The sequence below is a fragment of the Paroedura picta genome, chromosome 8, assembly GCF_049243985.1.
Source record: "Paroedura picta isolate Pp20150507F chromosome 8, Ppicta_v3.0, whole genome shotgun sequence".
Classification (NCBI taxonomy): domain Eukaryota; kingdom Metazoa; phylum Chordata; class Lepidosauria; order Squamata; family Gekkonidae; genus Paroedura; species Paroedura picta.
Genome location: NC_135376.1, coordinates 18,410,060 through 18,435,401, shown reverse-complemented (window position 1 = coordinate 18,435,401; position 25,342 = coordinate 18,410,060). Strand labels below are relative to the sequence as shown.

Sequence of the window (25,342 nt, the reverse complement as noted above, 5' to 3'; positions counted from 1 at the left end):
CTTCATTGCAGCCATGTAACTAGGCATTTAAAATTAGATTTTTTCTTTAAAAAAAAGGTTTGACATACCGATTTGATTAGAGTGCCAGCTTGGTATAGTGGTTAGGAACGTCGACTTCTAATCTGGCGAGCCAGGTTTAATTCTCTGCTCCCCAAACATGCAGCCGGCTGGGTGACCTTGGACTCCCCACAGCACTGATAAAGCTGTTCTGATCCAGCAGTAATATCAGGGCTCTCTCAGCCTCACCTCCCTCACAGGGTGTCTTTTGTTGGGAGAGGACAGGGAAGGATGATTGTGAGCTTTGAGACTACTCAATCAATTTTTATTTACGGTCATAAACCAACCAGTAGAAAACATAAAATTACAGATATAAAATCAATTATGAATGGATAAAAACTAAGAAATAAGAACAATTGCATATGGATCCCAACTCTCTCCTGGTAGAGAAAAGCGGCATATAAGAACCAACTCTTCTTCTAGCTAGGAAGAAAGCTGCAGCAACTAAACCAACTCATTTTTGGCTTGCCTCAGGCATATTGTGAATTCATGGCTGAAGTGAATTTTGAGATGGTAATTTAACTATTACAATATTCCAAATTTCAATAATTATACAGAAGGAGGCAATACAAGAACTGAACACGATTGAACAAGTTATTCAGCCATTGAATTCTGCTTGGTGTAGAATTTTATATGCTTATAATATACAATCCATATTTATTTCCAGCATAACCAACCTTTGTACCAACCTTGCTGTCTTGCAAAAAAAAAAAAATCCCAAGCACCAGCACAACTTTGTTTTTAAGGCATATTCTGCTCTTAAAGCAAAGAAAGTCTGTGATAAGAAGTATAAAATTGTTCCGTTAACTCAAGGTTTTTCTAGGATATATACAACACATTTCTAAGTTGTAGTGATGACCAGGGTGTGCATTCAGATCTACCAAAGTCAAAAATATACCCAAAAATACCTCTTCAGTGTATTTCAGCCTCCCAAAGATATCTGAGATTTGGGAAAGCAAATCCTAGATATATTCAGGAATCACCAAAATACAGTGGAAATACCGGAGAGCACCAAAGGCGAGCCGGCAGCAGAGTGGCAGAGCGGCCCCTGAGGCAGCAGCTGGGGAGGAGGACGAGGAGGAGCCGTGGCCCGGTACTGACTGATCTACGGACCAGTACCGGTCCCCGGACCGGGGGTTGGGGACCACTGCTCTAGAAGAACTGGTCGGCTACTGTTTGAGACAGGATGTTGGACTAAGTGGACCACTGGTCTGGTCCAGCAAGAATCTCATCTCTTCATATACTTCTTGATACACTGTGAAGGCAGGCATACAGATCCTGCGTGAAGTGCTGAGTCTAGGGCCCGTGAAAAATTATTAGTAGACCCTCTTCAACCACACACACTTGGCTGGGTTTTCACAAGAGTGTTCACTATGATCCTGCAACCTTGTACATAATAACCCTCTCTTATTTCTTGATCTAATAAGGGGGTAGCCTTGAAAATACTGTCCCAAATAGTTAGGATGCAGATTCCGATTCAAATTCCTGCTCAGATGGATCAAATACAATTATTTCGGTCAGCGACCAGTACAAAATACAAAACAGCAAGAATGCCCATTGGGTGACATCAGGTCAGTCACTTCCTCTCAAGCTAACCTGCTTTCAAGCTCATTCTTACTATAGAGGCACTATACACTGATTTGGACTCTTTGCAAAAAACAGGATAAAAATGTATGGGACATATTGGTAAAAGACTGGTATCACCAGGGCATACTGCAACATAAAAGTGCTTCATCTCTGAGGTGAAAAATGACACAAATGCTTTCAGATCGATCACTTATTCCAGAAGTTTATTATTCATTAATGGTATTTCCCTGCAACTAATTATTTTCACGTTCACGTCTGTATGAATGCTTGCGACAGATGTTTGCAGGGACGCTTCTTAAGGGAAAACAATGTTCACATTAACAAAACCTACTAGCTCATTCTGTTAACATATCAGCACCCTCTCCACCAGTAGCATCTTGAGATATCTGGAGATCCTCCAACATCTCTGCGAGGCTAATCCGGGGAATACCCTCGTCGTCTGTATCGCTCTCCACTGGAACGACTGGATCTACAGAACCAAAAGACCATGTTGAAACCTCCACAATGAGCTTCCCTCAATAAGAACATAATCAAATGATGTATCTCTTGTTTGTATTCCAGGCCAGATCATCCCTGCTGGTGGACCACTGGTACTGCAGCCCTTATTGCGCACTGAGAGACAGCCTACAGTGGCTGTGGGAGATAATATTGCTGCCGTATATAGTTTTAAAGGAGATATTATAGTGTTTTTTATTGTGGGGTTTTATTGTGCAACCCGCCGCGAGATGGTTTGCCAGGAGCGGTGGGAAATCAATCCAATATAATAATTGATAACAACAACAATAACAACTATAATAATCTTGTATATCATATTGAGAAACTTGCACATTAATTTATATTAGAGGTATTTAAAACACATGGCTATAAAGGATACTCTTTCACCACTATAGCACATATAAGGTAAAGGTATCCCCTGTGCAAGCACCAAGTCATGTCTGACCCTTGGGGTGATGTCCTCTAGCGTTTTCTTGGCAGACTCAATACAGGGTGGTTTGCCAGTGCCTTCTCCAGTCATTACCGTTTACCCCCCAGCAAGCTGGGTACTCATTTTACCGACCTCGGAAGCATGGAAGGCTGAGTCAACCTTGAGCCGGCTGCTGGGATTGAACTCTCAGCCCCATGGGCAGAGCTTTCAGACTGCATGTCAGCTGCCCTACCACCTTGCGCCACAAGAGGCCTCATAGCTTATTTATTAATTTTTTTATTTATAAATAATTAAATGCAAACTAACTGGATTTTTTTCTCAACCCTTTAATCTATTTTGGCTTAGTCACAACAAGGTTCTCTTAAAGAAATGTGAATTAGTGATCAATGATTCATTAAAGCACAAACTTGGTCTGATGTCTCATCTACAAAGAAAGCAAACATCACATTTGTTACAAACAGATGCCTAGTGTGTTTTTTTGCACCTTCTCCCAAAATTGGTTTAAGGGAATTTACCAACAAGGGCCAGAAAATAGGTTATACGAGCATCTTCTTCAGTCAGTTATTACCAATTTTGCATACACAGAGTGTATTAAAATATACAGAAAAGAGCCCAAGCTATTACAGAGGGGAAACTTACTTTTAAAAATGTTGACATTTTTTCTAATGGCCTCATCTTCTTCAAGATCTTCCAGGAAATCCTGATAATGCCTATAAAATAATCAGATTGGGAATAAGGGCATCTATATATAGAAAGAGAATAATGGAAATTTTAGGCCTTTATACCAAAATATCTTTGGGCCTCCATCTATCACATAAACCAATATTCAGGCTCCTATTGAAAATTTCAGAGGACATGCATATCTCAGCAGCATTACGTCTTTCCAATTCCCTTGACTTCAATGGGATTTAGAAGGGTGTAACTCTGTTTAGGATTATACTGATAATCAGTTTCAAAAATTCAGGATTAGAACATGGTTAAACAGCTCTAACTAAACCAATCAAACTCTGTGGGATCTTATTCATTATTGCAAAAGTCAAGCGCATTAGGAGAGGCCTAGCAACCTTAACCATAACCCAAACATTCTCCCAATTAAGACCAAGTGGTTCAAAGTGTAGCCCTCGCCTACACTTCTCAACACATCTATGAATTCAATTACTACCTGACAAGTGTATCCTGTTTAGAAAGCATAATACAATGATTATACTGCCCAATTTACCATAGATAACGGGATAACACATAAGCACTGAGATGACCTCATGCAAAACAAGGTACAAAGCAGATATGTACACATACAGACAACAGGAAAAACCATCAAAACTGGCTGATCACAATGCAAGAAAACTAAAAAATATTATTATAACAAATAAATATACATTTCATTGCACAGTGCTAAACATGGTCAATTAAATCAATACATTAAAATCACAGTAGAAGATATGCAAAAATACTTTGAATAAAACATAGTGTCAAAAAATATGTCACGGATACCAAAACGACCTGACATGTTTCAATCCAATTTGATCAAAGGGGTAAGGTCTGTGCTATGCACACAGCCACACATAGATGAGTTCACTTCAGTTCCACAAGAGGCTTACAGAATGGCGTCTTTTTGAAAAATCAATCTGGTGGTTGTGAATTCTTTACATCCACAATATAGGCCCAAGATATTTAGTGGCACCTCATTGGCATACAGACCTATGTAATTACATTTTATTGATACGGTCATTAATCAAGCAGATTCTAGCATAACATAGGAAAGAAAGGGAAGAACCTCAGCAAATTAAAATTCTGGAATAATGCCTCTCCAATGATACCTCTCCAAGCACAACAACATATGCATAAACTGTATCATAATTGTAAAAACCAAAGGTGAAAGACCCAATGTAATGTACGCATAAAAACTAAATCATAAGATACATCACTAGCTAGCACACATTAGCTGTTCATGTTATTTAAAAGTGATTTCCGTTTACAAATCACAATGTGGCAAAATTTTGATACTGCGCGCAAAACCAAATTGCACTTATGCGCCAGTGCATGTTTCAAAAGTAAATCCTCAGCATAAGTCAAGAGAAGTTCAAAAAGGATTAAAGCCCGCAAGGAAAGGCATAATTAACTGTTTTCTCTCAATCCTCATATAAAGCACAGTGTAATAAAATATGGGAAATTATTTCCACTACCTCATCAGAGTAGAAATAATGTCTCAAGGAATCTGCCATAAAGCACAGCAGAAGGGAGGGCATCAAATCTAGCTCTTGAAAATGCCCATCTGTGATTTGAATTTGTGATGGTAGCAAGGTATGTTGCTGGAGCCACATCTGGCTCAGATCTCAGTCTCTTGTAAAAAGGCATGTAGGGCAGCATATTCCTTTTGTAGTTCAATGACTGTTAATCTCTGGTGTACCAAGCTTTTCGCTTTATTTATCCCTCCTTCTAAGAGCTGTTCTGGGTTTAGCCCTATTGATCTTAATTTATCTACGGCTCTGAGGGACCACTGAGGGTAAGGAACAGCAGCCAACATAAAGAGGATTAAGGATTTAGATGAACTCTTATCCAAAAGTAAAGCACATGTTTCTACCATACATAATCCAGCCTCCTGTCTCAATATCACATTAGGTGTGACTCCAGGAGTGTTAAAAATTTGTGATCTTAAAAATTTGGATTGAACTAGAGCCGGTGGTTTGAGTATGCCTATGTCTAATTGCCCTGGCTCTAAAAAGTTTTTGTTTTTTTTATATGGATATTCTATTTACGTATAACTGAAGAAGGTCCAATTGGACTAGAACACGTCAGGTTGTTCTGGTATCTACGGCATATTTTTGGCACTGTATGTGTTACTCAAAGTGTTTTTGCATATTTTCAGTGTGCTTTTAACTGACCTTCTTTAGCACTGTGCAATAAAATGTGTATTTAATATAGTTTTAAGATTTCTCAAGATGTAATCCAGATGAGTTCTTATCTACCAATTTGCCTTAGGATTTCTTTCACAAGAGAAGCTATCTTGGCACTTCAACCCCTGTCCATCTTCCTTTGTCAAGACAGAGTAAATCCCTGCTGACAGGACGACACCCCAAATCCTCAAGGGAAACTAGAAATGTGAGTTTAGTGGAACCAAACTAAAAGCTTTAACTTCCTACACTAATTTTTCAAATGAGTTCAAAGCCAAATAAGACTTTGGTACCCACAGAATCAGACTTGGAACCATAGTGTTTCAGAATATAAATCACCATGTGATTAAGGAAATATGAAAAGCCTGCTAGATCAGTCCAGGGGTTCATCATCTTGTTTCACAAAGTGGCAAACCAGTTGCCCTGAAAGAACAGGTCTTGGCTCCTAGTATTGGTTATCAGGCACCTGCTACTTCTGAATATGGAGGTTCACTTCCATCACCATGACTAGTAGCCACTGATGAACTTCTCTGTCCCCATGAACCTTCCTTAAAATGCTATTGATTCTCTTGGTCACCACCACCACTGCTAACAATGAAGTGTACAGTTTACTTATTAGTTAAGCTAAGATATATTTCCTCTTGTCTGTTCTGAATCTACTTACCAACAATTTCATTGGGCAACCTTGAGTTCTAGTATTATGATAGAGGGGCCAAAACTCCCTCCATATTCTTTCTCCATCTAATACATGATTTTATAAATTTCTACCATGTCTCCCTTTAACCATATTTTTTTCTAGACTGAGAAGTCCCAGACTCTTCAGCCATTCCTTAGAGAAAGGTGCCCCCCCATAATCTTGGTTACCCTCTGTAGTGTATTCCAGTTATTGATTTGAGATATGGTGAGCAAAACTGTAAACAAGATTCCAAATAAGGTTGCATTATAGCTTTATACAGCATGATGATACAGGCTATTTTATTTCCAATCCCTTTCCTAATAATTCTTAGCATGGGGTTTGGCTTTTTCAATACTGCTGCATAACAGGTCAACATTTTCATCCAGTTTTCCACTACAGTCTCAGCCAGTCAGTCTAGGCCAGTTTGGACTCTGTATATTTAAAATTATGGGGGTTTTGCTCCAATATGAGTCACCTTACTGAACCTTATTTGCCCACTCCCCCACTCAGAGAGCTCCTTCCTAATTCACCCTTGTTTTCACCATCCTCAATAATTTGGATTGGTAAACAAGTCACCATGTGGTCAAAATGCCTGTCACAATTTCTGCTCTCTATATTCCTAATTATCATATCTCCCAGTAGCCAACCTCTCCCCACCAGGTATACCCCAGAGGGGTATATTTGTCATGAGAGATATAGTTCATCATGCTAGGAAGAAATCCAATATAAGGGATTATTTTCACTCTACTCATCCTGACGCTCTCCTGCCTTGAGTTCTGCCTTCTTCACAACAGCAGAAGAGCAGGAGGGTTCTGGCAGATCCTTAAGCGTCTGGTCCACATACACCTCTCTGTCTCCAGGTTGGGCAACCCTAGTCTCAGGGAATTAACCTGTTCACCAAGACCCAAGAGCTCCACAAATCAAGAACACACTCATCATTTTTCAAGTTTATAAATTCAGGAAGGTTTCTTTTTTTTGGGGGGGGGGGGGGTCCCAACGTTGCAGTATCATCTTGTGCCCCACCCACTCAATTTTGTGAAGTCTGTGCTATCACACTTGGTTAATAAAAAGGGAGACTATGCCATGACATGCATGTTTTCAACATTTAAAAAAGATGTATCCACTGGATATCTACTGTTATACCACCAATGATAATTCCAGTAATATCCTGAAGAGTGTGTGGAAAAATTTCAACAAGGCCCCTTGACCTCTGCAACCTTATTTGGTCATGAACAATTCTAATATATTAGGCTGATAAGGCAGGATAACAAAGCATGAACCTTTCATCGTCTGTATCCATGCCTTCTCTGTCTCTCTCCAGCTCCTTCAGTTTCCAGTTCCTGCGACGCTGGCGCTTTGTGCGATCATAGCTCTTCTTGATTAATACCTAGGAATGGAAGGGAAATGACACCAGGCTAGAAACACTTCTTGCAGAACATCTCTTACACTCTGAATCCAAGCTAAGCTGCTAGTGCCCTACCTGACCCCAGAACCCCTAACCACGGTGATCCACATGACAGTCACCAGGCTAGACTACTGTAACTTGATCTATGTGGACCTCCCTTGACCCTGAGCTGGAAACTAACTTTGTCAGAATACTGCAAAGTACTAATTAAAAACACAACTTCAAGGGGAAAGAAATGATGGTGCATTCCATTTAATATTTAATTCTAAAAACACCACTGCAATAGACTAAGCAACAAGACCCTATCTGGACCATCAAGGTTTAGTCATCCACAAAAGAAGGATTTTAGTCAGTCCCTCAGATCCCTATGGGTTAGAAGTTATCCAATGTTGTTGTTGTTGTATTTGTTTATGTTATGTATTAATTCGTTCCATGTATCCCCCATGTTGTATGTAAACCGCCTTGAGCCATATGGAAGGGCGGTATAGAAATCAAATAAATATACATTTAAAAAACTGGGAGGGACAGACAGAAAAACAAAGAACAAAGTAAAAAGGCTGCCCAGTCAACAAGATTGATGCCAGACCCTTACCACATCAGGAACTGTCTGCGGATTCATCTTATTTGCAAATTCATCATTTAAGTTGCAATTGACCAAGTCAAATCTAGAACAAAGATATAAAGAGCAGAGATTTTGCCGCAATCAGCCAAGTAAACTCTAAAATAAAGCTATAATGAAGAGCGTTTTGTTCCTGGCTTTGGGAGGATGGTACAGAAATGAAACCAAGCTGGCTCAAGGATTACAAGCATAATGCAAGTGTCAAGAAATAAGAATCCTGGGCCCCTGTTCGGCCGTGGGGTTAAACACTGTCCAGAATTTGTTATTAAATACTGGAATTATTGAGAATTAGAATTCACCTCAACCCACAGCCAAGACCTTTAGATATTAGGGTCCCTCTCTCATTTTTGACTAAGTTAGCACCTCCTTTTAAAGACTGAGTGCCAAAGGGATTTGAAACTTGGGGAATCACATAGATCGTTTATGCACTGGAGGTTTCATGCTGAGCTGCAAGCTTGAATTTTTGTCATGGCAGGTTGCCCGACCTCTTCCTGCACCCATGGGGGAGCGTTTGGCCTAGTGCGCAACATCCACCCCCTATCTGTGCTCCTGCATGGGAGCTAGGGCAGTGAAGTTCCCAGTGCATAAACGGTCATAAATGCAACATGGGCTGAGCCATGACATTGGAAAATCCCAGGAATGAAGAGGAAGAATGTGCTGGAATTAGAAACTGATTCAGTGCAACCTACTCCAGGTCATTGGTATAGCATTTGAACACTGGAGTCATCACTCAATATCCTGACATAACCCAGATTTTCCGCCATTGACACAATTGGGGGTGGAAACGGGGAGAAGAGTTTGCCACTGGCAAGTTGATTTATGAAGCTCTGTCTTAAAAGAAATGTATCGCCAAACATCCCTGATAAATACAGAGTCTGTCTTAAGTTGCCCTTTGAGCAAAGTTCAACACTCCAGATTTCTCAATATTTTTGTCAGGGAAACGGCAGATGAAACTTAATCATTCTTTCACTTTATAGCTCATAGCGGCAAGAACAACTTACATTTCTCTTCTCCCTTTTAACTTAATATTATCACTAGCAATCTACCCCTTCCCCTCCACTGTCCAATAATTCAGAGGACGATAGTCCTTCTACCCTGTGACCTCATGGGTTTGTGTGCCACAATTTAAATCACTAGTTAATAAGACTCTATTTAAAACATGTTCTTCCATGTAAAGGCTCATTTTTGAAGGCCTTAATATTTACAACCCAGATGACAGTTTAAGTTAGCACAATAATCATTCAGGTTAGTTTTAGTTATATAAACATGACATGAATGGATTAATGGAATTCACTTCAAACCCGTCCCCACCCAAATAAACAAACACTGCATGAATATACAGCCTCAAGCTACATAATTATTAAATAATTTCATGATGAATAATCTTTGGACTATAATGTATCCAAATCTTTAAAGATTTTTCTTCAAAAAGCATTCTATTTAAAAACTCCAATGTAAATTAAAAACAAATCTAAATATTAAAAAAAATATTTTTGATATTTAAAAAAAAAACTGCTGACTTTGATCCACCCTGGTGTGGATAAGTCCCAGCTGACTTTTGGCAACCCTATGGCGTTTTCAAGGAAAGAGACGTTCAGAGGTTGTTTGCCATTATCTTCCTCAGCACACTGACCAGGAATTCCTTGGTGGGCTTCCATCCAAATATTTAAGAGGGCCAACTCTGCTTAGCTTCCAAGATCTGTCCAGACTGGGCTAGTCTGGCCCATCCAAGTCAGAGTGACTCCCTAAGTTGGCCTCTTATAATTCTCAGATTTTCATAGTTCCTGTCTTTGAGAAAACCCATTCTATTGGTGACATGGGCCTAAATTGAGACAATTATCAAAAGAGGCACACAAATATTACTTTAACATCAACTGAAAGTTAACACAAAACAGTACAAACCCCAAAACAAGGTCGCCAGGATTTAAAAGATGCCCCAGATGAGTGCGACAGAAATATTGCTGATCTGTATTCAGCTCCGATGTCTTCTGCACCCAGGCTTCTGCAAGTATATGCTTAAGGGAGACAGAAGGAAAAGCGTATACTGATTGTTGTTTTTTTAAGGTGACAGATAAGTTATGATCTAAACCAAAACTGCTTTCAAGGTTTGTTTTTAATTTTAATCTTCCCTTTCTTCAAACTGTTGCATTTTTTACAAGTTACATTTAGAGAAGCTTTAGAAACATGCTTTTTTGGGTCAAATAAGGCAGCTCAATGATCATTCCACCAACGTGTCCAGCTGTCCAAGTTGGAATATGGCCAATCAGGGTACAGCCAGCTTTGCCCTGATTGGCCCTGACCCTGCAGCTCCCGTCCTCCATCCGTGGACTCTAGCCTCTTTGCTCTCAGACGCCTCAGTGCCTGGAGCCAGCAGCAGGTAAGGGGAGAGGCCCTGGGCAAAGGATCGTGGTGGAGGGCCTCCTAACGAGGGCCTCTTAGCCTGCTAAGGCTGGGCCTGCTGACTGCTCGTTAAGGACTGCTAAGGAGCTGACTAGCTGACTGCTAAGGAGCTCTGCCAACAAGCTGCCCAGCCCCCACCTGCCCCACTTGATCTGGCTGCGAGCTGCAGCCCAAGGCCACCGTAAGCTGCCTGGCCAGGGGCCAGGGGAGAGGACCTTTTTAAGGCCTGTTCTTAGGAACAGGCTTTGAAGCTAGTCATTCCATAATACTGCAGGATGTTTTGTCTGCCGCTGCCTATTTAGCAAGGTTTAGGATCATGTTTCCATACCGTGGCTAGCCAGTGATCAGTACACGAGGTCATCAAATCTATGCAATTTATACAGGGCACAGAATTCAGCTGTTCTTGGCTCAGAATGTGAGTTAATCTCCTGCAGTTTTTTTTACCTTCACTCTAGACTGCTTCCCTTAGCCAAATATGGCAATGTTTTACCAAAGGTGGTATCATTCTGCACCATTTTATTCTGTATACAGGAATGTTTTCCAAGAGCAGCAACAGCTCAGCTACTCCTGAATAACAGTCCCATTAAAATGCTTAGGAACACAGATCTTTCAATAGAGCTTTCAGTAATGCAGATACAATTAGAGGAGATCATGTTTTTGGGTTTATCCATTTAAACACTATATGGGTAAGTGGCAGGACCTTCTTAATGATGGTACACAACTGGAAAAGTTCAGCTCAAATGAACTGCATTTAAACTCATTCTAAGAATGTAGAGCAACAACTGACTGATATAAGCCAGTGCTTATTGGCAAAGTGTGTATTTTGTATGTCAACAGTTCCCAGGTTCTGGACAGTAGCAGAGCATCTGCTTTGCTCACAGAAGGTCCTGATTTAAATTGTAGAGCAAAAAGAAAGGGGCGGGCAAAATTATAGGTGGGGAGCAGCTTCTCTGCCTCTCGGTTATTTTCAAAAACCAGAAATATCAGAGAAACATCTGGGATTCCCCCCCCTTGAATAATCCCAAAACGTTTTGGAATGCCAAAATACACCTCCCCCCTCAGGTATTTTTGGGTACATTTTGGCCTAATTATGACTGATACCAAGTGACTTTTGGATTTAATCATACTGTGATAAGAACCTAGTTATCTTTACTGTTTTTTTTTCCCTAGCACTAAGAAACCTTTTTGTTCTGACAGCTCAGTGGCCAGTAAGAACTAGAAGTTTCTAGTGATGGAGCTTCTTTTCAGATCCCTTCCTTTTGCTGATCTGCATCTACATTCACATGACATGCTATAGAAACAAGCTGCAAGACGGGAAGAAAGATTTGCCCAAACTTCTAAAAGGAAAATAAAGAAGTAGCTCTTACTTTGCTGGATTTCATTCCTGCACCTGCATTATGCTTTTGGTTATGGACTCTGCTGATATCCATTACAATAAATTCCTCTAACTGCTTTGGCTGGAACAAGCTGTTGAAAGGATGACGCCAATAGGTGCTTCCATCAATTTCAGCAACTGAGAAACAGCAAGGAAAGCACTATGGATTAAAGGCACGGCATTTGCAAGACGTCATTATGTTACAATGCTGTCTCTAACCATAAAAAAGAGCAATAAGTCTTGCTTGTTACGTAGCAGCAGTATTGCAATGTGATAAGCAAAGGTTTTCTTTTTAAAAATCACTTCCAGTATATTTGGGGGAGGGGGAGGCAATCAGTATGTCTGAGGGAGAACACAGAATGGTGGAATTAAGGGGCACAATGAAAAGTAAAGGTGCAAGCAGGCACCATTTTGCAAAAAAGTAATCTGTTTCAAAAAGGGGAAAGGAGCAAAGCATGAGGGGAGCCTGACTCCTTCCAAATCAGATGCAGAAAACATATGGTGAACTGCAGCCTGGGAAACAGGGGGAGGGAAGCCCAAATGTGGAAAGTCTAGTATCGACTTGCAACACCCAATGGAAATGCAAAATGAGGCTAAGACAAGGTACATCTCAAATGCGGAAATGGTCTCAGTCTAACATACCTCACAGGGTTAGCAGGAGGATCAAATGAAAAAAAAAAGAGAATACCGTAAACCAGCGGTCCCCAACCTTTTTGAGGTCAGGGACCGCCCTGGGGGTGAGGGGAGAGCCGACGGCCCGGGTGCCACGCACACGCACGGCGGCTGCGTGCAAACGCGCATGTGCAGTGGCCGCACATGCGCATTTTTGCCACCATGGGGCGCAAACGTGCACGCGCAGCAACTGCCGGCAGCTGTGTCTGCCTCTTCCCTTCCTTCTTGCTGTGGGGGGGGGGGGGGGAGGCAGGCATGGCTGCCGGCAGCCTGGTACCGTGGCCTTTGTGGCCTGGTACCGAGTAGTGGACCGGGGTTGATGTCCCCCGCTGTAAACCACTATGGCTCTCCATTGAGAAGAAAAGTAGGGCATATATGAACAAAGTAAATAAAATACTGAAACTTAACACCAACTCTTTTAAAAAACAGGATTTGGAGGCAAAAACATTCATACATACATTTCACGATAACATGGCTTAGCTTGCTGTCTGCTATCAGGAAGTACATTCATGTTGCAAACATCAACCATTAGACATAAGGGAAAAACCCTACATTGTTCATTATTTTAAGGCAACATGAATGGAATACTTAACAGTATTCAGTGAATAGTTTAAAGGGGAGGGAGGAATCCAGAAATCACTTACTCTGTAGAGTACTAGGATCAATGATGTGAACCGTGCTGGTTACCCGGATGCAAATGCAGACTTGGTTCATATTCCCAAGACTTTGAGCCAGTTTTGGAGACAGACATACAACGTTGTCCTGCACAAGGAGAACATTTTAGAAAATGCTTCTATAAATTCCTGTTAGCAGGATTTATTCTTTAATTTTTGTTCCTGGCTAGGAAACAATGACCCATTATTTATAACATAGCAGCACTTTATGATTCCCTTACCTCTCTGGCTTGAAAGATTTAGAAACATTATAAAAAACAACACACACAAAGAAAGAAAAGCCGTTCGAGATTTTACTGATTAAAGAAGGCTGAAACTGCACTTTCTCCTGTCCAAATGATAAACTCTGAAAATGTTTCAAGGCAGTGGCTACAGGTTTTAAGACTGGAATTTAAGACTAGACTTGGGGCCTGAAAAAGTGGAAACTGCTTTGAGACTCCTTAGAGTTCTGAAGGGGGGGGGTATAAAACCAATTCTGATTCTTCTTAATAAGTTTTCATTTAGAGATTTTTTTAATGCTTTGAATACCATCACTGCATGCTACTGCATCTGGGCCCTGTCAGAACTGGCACAGTTCTGCAGGGCCTGCAAAATGGAGGTCTTCCACCAAGCATCTGGTTGAAATCAATTGAATTGACAACACCTACTGGAACACCAGAGAGCCTCTTGTGGCGCAGAGTGGTAAGGCAGCAGACATGCAGTCTGAAAGCTCTGCCCATGAGGTTGGGAGTTCAATCCCAGCAGCCGGCTCAAGGTTGACTCAGCCTTCCATCCTTCCGAGGTCGGTAAAATGAGTACCCAGCTTGCTGGGGGGTAAACGGTAATGACTGGGGAAGGCACTGGCAAACCACCCCGTATTGAGTCTGCCATGAAAACGCTAGAGGCGTCACTCCAAGGGTCAGACATGACCCAGTGCTTGCACAGGGGATACCTTTACCTTTACCTCACTGGAACCCCAGAAATCCTTTACATTCAGATATGGCCATTTAGCCATCATGGGGCAATCCCACATCAAATAATCTGCAGGGTTATAATCAATATGTTAACAGTCCAGTTGATAATGAAGTTATTGTTACTGTTGTTATAGTTAACCAGGGGGAAAGCCCATTATAAAAGCAAGCCAGAAGTAAGGATTGGCTCCCCTCCACCAGTGGTCCCTGTGGGAGCACGAGGAGAGGGGTGCAGAGGGCGCCGTGTCAGAGCGTTTGGCAAGGCTGACTGCAAAGCAGGGTTCGGCGTCACGTCCTGCATGCTGCTCTCCCTGTATTTGCATAGCGAGCACTGGCAGAGGGGAAGGGGTGCTGGCTTATCCAGGCTGCCTTAAAAGAAGCCTAGGAGGTGCCAACTGGCCCCCACCAGCCAGTTGGCGGGGGGAGGGTAGGCATTTCTCCCTGCACTGGCAAGACAGCATTGGCAGGGAGCAGGCAGCAGCAGCTCAGACCTGTCCATGGCAGAGATGGGCAGCTTTCCCAATGCCAGTAGCAGCTAGGAGGCAGGTGCAGCCTCCACAGTGCGTCAGCCCTCTGATTGGCCCTCAGGGCAAGGGCCCTCCCCTCAAGGGCCAATCAGAGGGCCTGCACATTATAATTTATTATATAAGATTGATGCAGTTATTGAAATGTTGTATCTGTCATATGGTTTTCATCTTCTCTGTAAACCGCCCTGAGCTGCAAGGGGAAGGCAGTATATAAATGCAATAAATAAATAAGCCCTCTGTAGCCACATTTTATTATTTATGCTTCTAAAAGCTGTGGAAGTAGAACTAGTAACATATAAGTCAACAATTCGTTTAAGAGGCAGTCCCCAAACTATATTATTATTTTGAAACAGAAAGCCATGACGTACCTTGCATATGGGAACAATCTCCACTGAGAAAGTGCTTTTGTAGTTGTAAGTATTGCTATGAATATCATGAGAGATCAAACGCTGGGATGATTTAGACCTAGTAATTAAGAACAAAACAAAAAACACCCAAATTCAGTCATGGGAATGCAGATTAATAAACTCAAGTGGCGATTACACCATAAAAACAAAGCTCTGTATGGAAGGGATGACCTGAAAGGGAAGAGTGAGGCCCAGAAAGGGTTAATGGCTAACATCCTGGAGCAAAAGGGTAGCGGTCCCCACCAGCAGAACTCAGGCATTGCAGCTGTCTAGAGAAATTCCCTGCTTTAGGAGGAGTTGCTATTGTTTCAGATATCTCTACTTCTAGTACACATCTCAAGTGCTTTTCTGATAGCAATTTTCTGGGTCTAAGAAAAAAGAATTATCTTCTTTCCAGAGTGGGGGAAGGAGAAGACTATATACATTTCTAAGTAAGGAGTGACTTTTGGGATGCTAATCAGGCACATACAAGTGACCAATTTAATACAAATGACCTTATTTCTATATCACCGGGGAAAGAGATTGACAGAGTTGGTTTGTAATACACCAGAAACTGGTCTGAACTGAAACGGGACAAACTCGTAAAGGTTTGAAGGTCAGCTATGCTATTTGTATCCCACTGGTTTTAAAAGGGACTAAGAATACATTAAGGAAAAAGATATGCAAAACATATTCCTTATATTCTTACCTACAAGGAACTGTACACTGAAGAAAGTCCACCATCTTCTGAGCATGCTGTTTTGAAGCATAGTAGAAATCCAGGCCATCTGAAAATACATAGAATGAAAATGTATGGTATTTCCTTGCAATATGCAGCAGAAGCTCCCAATCTTGAATTCTGAGAATTGTTTGCCACAGGATAGTGTGGCCAATCACAAAATGTTGAGTGGCTGCAAGTCATGCATCCTCCTATAAAAAGGTAAAGGTATCCCATGTGCAAGCACCGAGTCAGGTCTGACCCTTGGGGTGTCGCCCTCCAGCGTTTTCATGGCAGACTCAATACGGGGTGGTTTGCCAGTGCCTTCCCCAGTCATTACCGTTTACCCCCCAGCAAGCTGGGTACTCATTTTACTGACCTCGGAAGGATGGAAGGCTAACCTTGAGCCACCTGCTGGGATTGAACTCCCAGCCTCATGAGCAGAGCTTTCACACAACATTTCTGCTGCCTTACCACTCTGCGCCACAAGAGGCTTAATCCATCCTCCTATAAGCAAAGGTAAAACTTACTGTATGGACATTCCCTACAAATGCCATTGGGATTCATGTGAAGTGCTTTTAAATCTAATAAGGCAGAGGAAAGGTGGGACCAGCTCTTTTGCTTCGAGGAAAAGATGTTTTGTCAAAGGAACTAATAGGCAATGGGAAACTCATTTTTCAAACAATTTCCAAGATTATTTCCCCCTTTCATAGCAACATATCCTGTTCCTCACGAGTGTTCTCTGCTTTTGTTTACAATCTTTAAGAAAGGCATTTTATCCCTGACACGAAAAGCATAACCCCATTTCAGTTAAAATGTGTTTTTCTTTGTCTGTGGTGCATTACGCAGGAATGTTTGATGCTGCATGCCTGTGGAGGCTCTGACAACATTCAGTTCGTGTATAGCTTCATAAAGCAGCAGGACAACAGTACTATGTAGTATGCTGTTTTTGTAGTATGTTGCATAGAGAGAACATTTAAATTATCCGTATTTTAAATCTGCACAAGGCTATCACATATATCACATGGCTATCATGGTTTCGGCCCTTTTTATTTATGGGACTGTCTCTCTCTTTCTGCCCTATTATGACAACTTTGCTCTTGTCAACAGGGGCTTTGCCTGTCTATGTACTTTCTCCAATGGGGCTCACACCTTGTGGAATGGCCTGCCAGGAGAGGTCAAGAAAGCTTCTAGGCCGAGTAAGTTTATGAGACCATTTTGTGCTGTGCGGTCTATTTACCTGCATAGTAAAAAAATGGTTTCACGAACTTAATTGGATAAATGATCAAGACTTGTGGTCTTTTCTGCTGATATAGAAGGATCCTATTATATCAGTAGGATCCTATTATGTAATTTCTGTAGTGCTTCATGGGTCATGTTAATACTTATACTACACTCCCACTCTTTCCAGTGGTAACAATCTTCTAATATCCTAATGCAATAGTTACAGAACATCCCATTTGGTTGACTGTACTGACTCATTACACATAATCCACTTTAAATCCATGTGAACAAGGCAGACTCTAAATCAATCAATAATGGAATATAAGTTATACCAAAGCATCACATCCAAAGCTTGGCATATTGCCTCAGTGTTTACCAGGACAAACGTTGCTGCCATTCCAATTAATACCTATGGCATTACATAAAGACCAGGAAAAAGCCACACTTACCATGGATCTCCTTGATCCGAAGCGTGTTCTGATGAAACTTATGTTTCAAAATCAACTGCTCCAAGTAGTAGAAAGTCTTTTTGTGCAGAGTCTAAAATTCAGGACAACAAATGTCTTGTATCTCACAGTGATTTTATGTTTCTACAGAGGCCTTCAAAGACATCTAGAAATACAGCTGATCAATGCAGCAGCCAACTTTGACCAAAACGCCAAAGCAGCCCAAGGTCCCTAAAGCAGATATATGTACCTTTAAAAAAACAACACAAGCCTGCCTAGGGAGAAGCAAGTTCCACTGAGCTCAATAATACTTATTCTCTACTGGATATGCTTGGGATTACAGATTTTTTCCTGGAATACGGGGAAGAAACAGTAACTCATAAGGATGCTGAGGAAAATATCTGGACATGCCCTGAAGTTAGCTAATTTAAAATGAGAACAAAATAACCATTATACAATTCAGGTCTTTAAGGTGCTACTGGATTCTTGACATTTTCTAGTGCTAAACAGACTAACACAGCTATTAATCTTAATCTAGCCAAACAGCCCTGACTGCTCTGTAGAAGGCCAGATCCTGAAGATGAAACTCAAATACTTTGGCCATTTCAAGAAAAGGAAGGACTCCCTGGAGAACAGCCTAATGCTGGGAGCAAGTGAGGACAAAAGAAGAAGGGGACGACAGAGAATGAGGCGGCTGGATGGAGTCACTGAAGCAGAGTCGGTGCAAGCTTAAATGGACTCCGGGGAATGGTAGAGGGCAGGAAGGCCTGGAGGGTCATTGTCCATGGGGTCGTGATGGGTTGGACATGACTTTACAACAACAACAACAAGCCAAACAGGAGCAGTGAAGTTCTGGACCACCTTTACCAAGCACAATTTGCCTTTTAACAGCAAACTTTTGTAAGCACTTGGCTCATACTACCTATAGCTCAACACGCAAATATCCTACTTTGATAGGTCAGTCTTACAACTATACCTTCTGTCTGACTTGAACCACTGCTTTCCAAAAGTCCTTGGCTTCAACTCGATGGCAGTCATCACACATTTGAGAGTGAACAATATACTCTATCACAAAGACTTGTTGAAGAACTGCACCGTTCATTACCTAGGAAAGGAAAAAAAGTGTGACAGTAAGTTTTTCTTATTAAGCTGCTTCCAGGGAGTAACTTTTTCTGGTTTATCTTCTTACCACCACCATTACCACCTCAAAACTGTTTACATACTGCAGGGTACACACTGCCTGGACCATTTACTCCCTTTAACATATTGGAAATAGGGCCTGCTTAGTAGTGATACTCTGTGTTTCTCTAAAGACATTCAATTTGTGTCTCCTTAGAGATATCCATCCACTTTGCCAACTTTTAGCTTGATGACAGTTTCATTCCTTTGGAAGGATATGTTTTTGACACATCTTCTGCTTTTGCCATTTGCATAGAGCTGCTTTTGGTGTGTTTTAAATGTTTTTATATTTGCTTTTCTTGGGCAAACTTAGCACAGCTTGGTAACAACATATGCCTGCATTTTCCCACTCTGTTCACCTTTAAGGTGCCAATGGACTTCTGTTTTATTTTTCTGCAACAGATTGGCTATGCCTGAAATAATTTTTCTGCTAAAAATACAGTTTTACAAAAACCCCTTTCAAGTTCACTCACCTCTTTTTGTACAGTCAACTTTACTTTAAGTCTTTTGGAGTGTGGTTCAGTCCATACAAATCCTGCTTCGATTAACCGTACCTGAAAATAGTAAGCGTGCTTATTCTCCTTTCTCAAACTTAAAACTAGCAAAAGAAACAGCTGTGATCTAATGTCTTGAGCATCCATGCTCAAGTAACTTCAACAGGAAGTATGAAAATGTAAAGATACATAGCATTCATTGGGTTTCAGAGACAGCTGAGCTGGTCCACAGCAGAACAGCTAGAATTTTTATTTAGGTGGGTGGCTTGGGACAAACTGCTGCTTTTATTTTTGTGAACCTTTTGAAAGGTCTTATGCCTAACGCAGAAAAAGTGTACATTCAAGCTGCAAGCCAGTATGAGCTTACCGGCTCACCATGCAAAACGGACCACACATTTTTGCACTCAAAATCTTGGGATCAGTGTGGAGACAAACTATATGGATGGTGTCGATTGTGTTTTTAAAATATCACACTTGCAAGTGGTTGCTGAAAGAAGGAAATTTTAACAGTCTCCATATAACTTTCTGTAGCCTGGATGGCCTAGGCCAGCAGTCCCCAACCCCCGGGCCAGGAACCGGTCCCGGTCCGTGGATTGGTCGGTACTGGGCCGCAGCTCCTCCTCGTCCTCCTCCCTGGCTGCTGCCTTGGGGGCTGCCCTGCCACTCTGCCGCTGGCTCACCTTTGGTGCTCTCCAGCGGCCACCATGGCTGGGGCTCGCCCTCGGCATGGCACTGTGCAGCTGCTGCTGGCAGTGCCCCCCAGCGGGCGTCGGGTAGTCAGGGGTGCCAGCGGGAAAGCAAGTGGAGCAGGGGCTCAGGTGGCGGCGGCGACGTCCCTCGGCAAAAGACTACCCCCCCCCCCGATCCTCAGTAAAATTGTCAAGCGTTGACCGGTCCCCAGTGATAAAATGGTTGGGGACCACTGGCCTAGGCTAGCCTGATCTTGTAAGATAAGCAAGGTCAGCCCTGTGTAGAATTTGGATGAGTGGCCAGGAAGGAAGTCCAGAGGTGTGATGGAGAGGCAGGCATTGTCAACCCATTTCTGTTACTGTCTTGCTGAAGAACTCTTTGAGGGGTCACCACAAGCCTGCTGCAGATTGACAACACTTTCCCTATCATCATATAACCGTCCCATGAATTTTGGCTTCTGTTACCTCTCATCACATACAAAGCCAAAAGTTTCATATAAAACTAATCAAAACATAGTAGACTTCGTTGTTTTATCAAAGGATTCAGAATATCAACACTAACCTTGCTGAGGGAAGCTTTGATTTTCTTAAGGCATAATGACAGAAGTTCTCTTGACTCCAAGGCGCACTGCACCCAAGTCCCTGGAGGCTGAAGATACCTGAAATAAGGAAACAAATAACATTTGAAGCTGCCATGAAAATATATTACTATGGCCCTTATATTGGGGAACAATCATTGGATGCCCATATCTATATCTTGGTACCTTCAAGTCAAAAGAAAAGACTGAGAATCTACGTGTGTACAGCCACAGAGGAACTTTGGCATAACATGCAAACCGGCAACAGGGTCCTCAGAAAAACAAACCAGCTCTTAAGGAATACTCCAAACTTAATTAATAACAATAAACTCCTAAATTTTGAAACAATTCAATAGCTGACACATTATATAGGGCAGGAAGAGCCTCTTGTGGTGCAGAGTGGTACAGCAGCAGACATGCTGTCTGAACCTGTCTGTCCATGAGGCTGGGAGTTCGATCCCAACAGCTGGCTCAAGGTTGACTCAGCCTTCCATCCTTCTGAGGTCGGTAAAATGCTGGGGGGTAAACGGTAATGACTGGGGAAGGCACTGGCAATGAAAACGCTAGTCTGCCATGAAAACGCTAGAGGGCATCACCCCAAGGTTCAGACATGACCCGGTGCTTGCACAGGGGATACCTTTACCTTATAGGGTAGGCTCCTGACTAAACTTTTTAGCAGAAGCAATATCCACTGCCTCTCCTTGTGCTTTGCATGAAGAGCTTGGTCTCCAATCAAACATATCTTTGCAGATCTCAAATTAAGGCAGTAAGTGGTAAAAACAAACGTGATATAAACAATCCCCCCCCCTCAATATTAGTGCCTCATATAAAAACACTTTAAATTGGCTAGTCTGAGAGCTGTGGTGAACAAATTGAATCAATCAAATAAATAAATAATAAAAACAGAGATGCTGAAAAAAAACAATTGGTACCTTTCACACTGCTTGCAGAAATGAACAATGACCTGCTTTGGGATCCCTTCAGTGATGTCCACCTGGGTCCGTAAACATGCCACGCACATGTTAGCTGGGTTTGGTCGGATTGCAGTGCCACATTGGCAGCACAGGCTGGAATACAGAAAACAAAGCTACCGTTAAAACAAGCCCCATTTCCCCTTGCCTTCACAGATGATGATCTTCAGCTCTTAAGTTAAACTGCCTGAGATGAGGATTTGCTAGGAAAGGGAGGGGAATGGCCATGACCCCTGCCTCAGAGATGCCCTGAATACTTGGATCCTTGCTTTGTCAACACTGAGTGAACCCTTCCATCCTCTATGAGGAGAGGTGAAGAACCAAAGGTTCTTCTCTACAGTCATTACAGCCTATGTGTATTACTGAATGGTTATTTGGTTAATGATTTATTGCCCCCTTGATACTTTTAATCTAAAGTCTGCTCAAATAACTGAATGTTTAGTCTAGCTTTGTATAGATATAAGAAACCCATGGGTAGGAACTGTTGTCCATCCACCTCACTGAGTTATTACTGGATTGTGTGTGATTTGTTCTATTAAGAACTTGTTCAACTATTAGAATAGTGGTTGAATTGCAGTGATTTTTTCAGATGTTTTCTAGGGTGCCCCCTTCAGAATCTATGAAGATCTTTAAGATCTTAGAGGAAAATATTGTGCATCATTTAAGGTTTATGATGAGGCTCTATATACTTCAGGCAATCCAAGTGAACCAGACATCTAAGATCCCCCTGCCAAAAAAAAATCAGCATACTGATTATATCTATGGACTGGGGGGAAGGGGGAATTAGAGATACCCTTTCAAGAACAAGTAGTATAAAAGATTAAAAAATTAAAGATGAATAATGCGCCAGGCCCTGATGGATTTATTCCAGAATGTTACAAAGCGTTCATAAATCATTAAGTGAATACCTCTACTTGCCCATCTAATGAATGGACTTTCATTCCCTGCTGTTGTACAACAACCAGTTCACAGTGCATATTGACGCTTCAATCCACTGCCATATCCCTGACAGATCTATTGTCCAATGGGTTTGTCCATATGAACTCTCTGAGCGCTCAATGAGAACACTCAGAGGTGGCAGGCAGGTGTACCAGGTGAGAGTTTGGATCTTGTAGACAGTGACACTCACATGTTTCCCTGGCTGAAGTTTATAGGCCCCTTCATATATTCCATCTCCTCTCCTACTTGTGGCTCTTGAGACACAGATGCACAGGGAGACACCTGGACAACAAAGATTTTACATACATTAGATTACAACTGAAACCAAGAGATGAAGATTTCAATGGACATACTGGACAATAATATATACACACAGTTACTTCATACTGAGTCAAACGACTGTTCTTTCAAGGACTGTTTTGTCTGCTATGACTGTCAGTGGCTTTCTAAGGACACAAACAGAGGTCTTTTTACATCATCTACTGCCTGATCTCTTTTAGCAGGTAAGGCCAGAGACTAAACATGCATATCAGTCACTCTAGCATCAAGCCACGTTCCCTTTCCACATGGGAAGTGGGTAAATTGTTAGTTCTACTCTGAAGTGGGAGGGGAGGAAGGGAGCAAGCATAGAGGCAGAATTTAATTAAACAGTGAAGAGTAAGAGAGATTTATCACTATATGAAGTGCACACAAAAGCTCATGCCTTGAATAAATCTTTTGTGGTTTTAAGGGTGCCACTGGACTCAAATGTTGTACTATTTCAAACCAACACGGCTATCCACTAGAATCTATAAAAGGTGAATTTACTTACATTCTAACATCCTTTTGCAGAAATAGAAATACACTGTTAAGGAGCAAAACATTTGCAATGGCATGCAATAGCATACTGAGCGCACAAGAGGTGAACAACACAGAAATGGCTGACAGGGGCTAAAGAGTTTGGGATTTACTAAGGGGCACAGTGGGGGAGACACAGCCAAAGATATGAGGACTGAAGACTTACTATTGGGACTAGAACTAAGGAAAGTAATGTATTGGAATAACAAAAGGCTTACTGCACTCATTGGTGTAAAAGAAAATGAGGATTAGTAGAATTGTAGTCCATGGACATCTGGAGGGCCACAGTTTGACTACCCCTGCGCATCAAGGGAGAAGTAGGCACAACAGTGCTACTAAAAATCTGGTTTCAGACAGGCACTGGATAGTGCAGAGGAGGGGGTCAAACTTGGACAAAAGTGTTCATTTTATGTCATGTCAGTGATTCAGCTGGGAATGAACAACAAAGGATGTATTGTATATCGGTATACCAGATTCGGGGCTGATATCAAAAGAGAGGCAAAACCTCCATGTCAGCTTCACAGGAGAGAAAAGACAGAAGGATCTCCCCTTCAGCAGTGGTCCCCAACCTTTTTATCACCGGGGACCACTCAATGCTTGACAATTTTACTGAGGCCTGGTGTGTGTGTGGGGGGGTAGTTTACTCCTCTACTCTCAACCACTGCCCTAACGCTCTCTGATCGCTATGGTAATGTTTAAACATCCCTTCAAAATAAGATACAGACGCGCCACAACAATTAACATAGGGAACATTTTATTTTCATGGAAATTTTAACTCATGACAATGACAAATCAATGGGAACCCTGAGCTTGTTTCTCTGCAACGAGATAGTTCCATCTGGGAGTGATGGGAGACAATGACACCCAAAGTGTGTTGTAAAAGGCCGGGGGGGGGGGGGGGGGATGAAGTAAAGGGCCAGGGGGGGGGGGAGAAGGCATCCTTCGTGGCCCACCTCCAATTAGTCGACGGACCACATGTGGTCCGCGTCCCACAGGTTGGGGATCGCTACCCTACAGAATTCTCAAGGATGCTTCACAAGGGACAGAACTACGCCCATGCAGCACCTCAAGGTAAGGATCAGCAACCTGCACACAGGAGAGAGGAACACACCAAAGTAAATTTCTGAAGCATAGAGTCTGCAGCACATATAATGTATTGCGCAGCATATAATTCATCTCTCTCAAAAAGCCTAATTACATCTACATATTCTACACAGAACTAAATTGTATGCTGTTTTATATTTGGGATGCCATCACGCCAGGAAGGCCCGGTCTGCAAGGTTTCTAAATCCTGGGAACGATTTTGGAAATCTCTAGAGTAGGGGTCGTCAAACTGCGGCCCTCCATATGCCTATGGACTACAATTCCCATGAGCCCCTGTCAGCGAAAGCCGCAGTTTGACGACCGCTGCTCTAGAGCACCCCCATTAAAAGCCACGTATGTGGGCTGAAGCTCACACGTGAAAGCATGCTTCAAGGGCTGGCCCTCATACAGTAAAAGGAGTGCGGAAGAGGAGGCGTGGCCAGTGTTCCGTCCGCCTCGAGACCGAACGTGGCCGTTGGCCCGGCAAGCGAAGCCACGGCGCGAGCCCCTTAAACGACGACCTCCCCTCCTGTCCCCTCCCGGTCGCGCGCGCATTCCAAAGTCACCTATTGGCTACCTCGTTTCGCTGGCTCGCGCGCCCTCTCGTCTTCCGTCTCCTGACTTCACAAACCAGCCTCCGCGAGGCTGAACCCTCGCCTCCCGACCACGAAGCAGCCAGCCCCAACTCTCGCGAGACTCCCACCTCACGTCGCGTCGCCAAGGATCGCGATGGAATGACGGATTAATACCATAGAGACGAGACGGGAAAGCTGGTTGTGCTGCACAGCGATCGCACTCGGTTTTCATTTGGGGGCCGTCGTTTGCGGGGAAGAAGTGCTCTGCATGCATCTATCTATCTAAAACGGTCACTCTCCCCACCGTGTTTTTTCCCTTAGGGAATGTGTGAAAACTTCTCATTCTTCATATCATAAAGGTGCTCTGGGTCATTTTTATTTGCGTCCCTTGCCTTGCCCCTCAAGGTCAACTGGGAACCGGATTTGTTTCTATACTTTCATTCCATTACGCCTTGACACGGGGGG

At 42.4% G+C, this 25,342-nt stretch overlaps 1 protein-coding gene across 2 annotated transcripts; it reads right to left on the bottom strand.

The window, feature by feature from the left end:
• Positions 1-1,829: 1,829 nt before the first annotated feature.
• Positions 1,830-24,999, bottom strand: NMD3 (NMD3 ribosome export adaptor). Of its 2 annotated transcripts, XM_077348519.1 has the most exons (17): positions 24,880-24,991; positions 24,173-24,305; positions 22,573-22,664; positions 21,405-21,539; positions 20,457-20,553; positions 19,185-19,265; positions 18,509-18,637; positions 17,536-17,626; positions 15,854-15,932; positions 15,127-15,223; positions 13,252-13,369; positions 11,928-12,073; positions 10,063-10,175; positions 8,134-8,206; positions 7,417-7,523; positions 3,209-3,279; positions 1,830-2,113 (listed from the first exon to the last, which is right to left on the bottom strand). In XM_077348519.1, exons 3-17 carry the CDS (start codon positions 22,614-22,616, stop codon positions 1,980-1,982), a joined length of 1,515 nt encoding a protein of 504 aa, XP_077204634.1. In that variant the 5' UTR covers positions 22,617-22,664; positions 24,173-24,305; positions 24,880-24,991; the 3' UTR covers positions 1,830-1,979. The 2 variants fall into 2 exon arrangements, with proteins under 2 accessions (XP_077204634.1, XP_077204633.1); XM_077348518.1 differs by lacking the exon at positions 24,173-24,305 and having other exon boundaries at positions 24,880-24,999.
• Between the last annotated feature and the right edge of the window lie 343 nt (positions 25,000-25,342).

Excerpts from the sequence above, each read along its gene's own strand:
- NMD3 (XM_077348518.1), bottom strand. The coding sequence starts at position 22,616 with ATGGAATATATGAAGGGGCCTATAAACTTCAGCCAGGGAAACAT. Across the intron at positions 8,207-10,062 it reads CCTGGCGACCTTGTTTTGGG|ATTTGACTTGGTCAATTGCA; the intron begins GTTTGTACTGTT and ends TCTTTGTTCTAG. Across the intron at positions 3,280-7,416 it reads ATGGATACAGACGATGAAAG|GCATTATCAGGATTTCCTGG; the intron begins GTTCATGCTTTG and ends ATTATTTTATAG.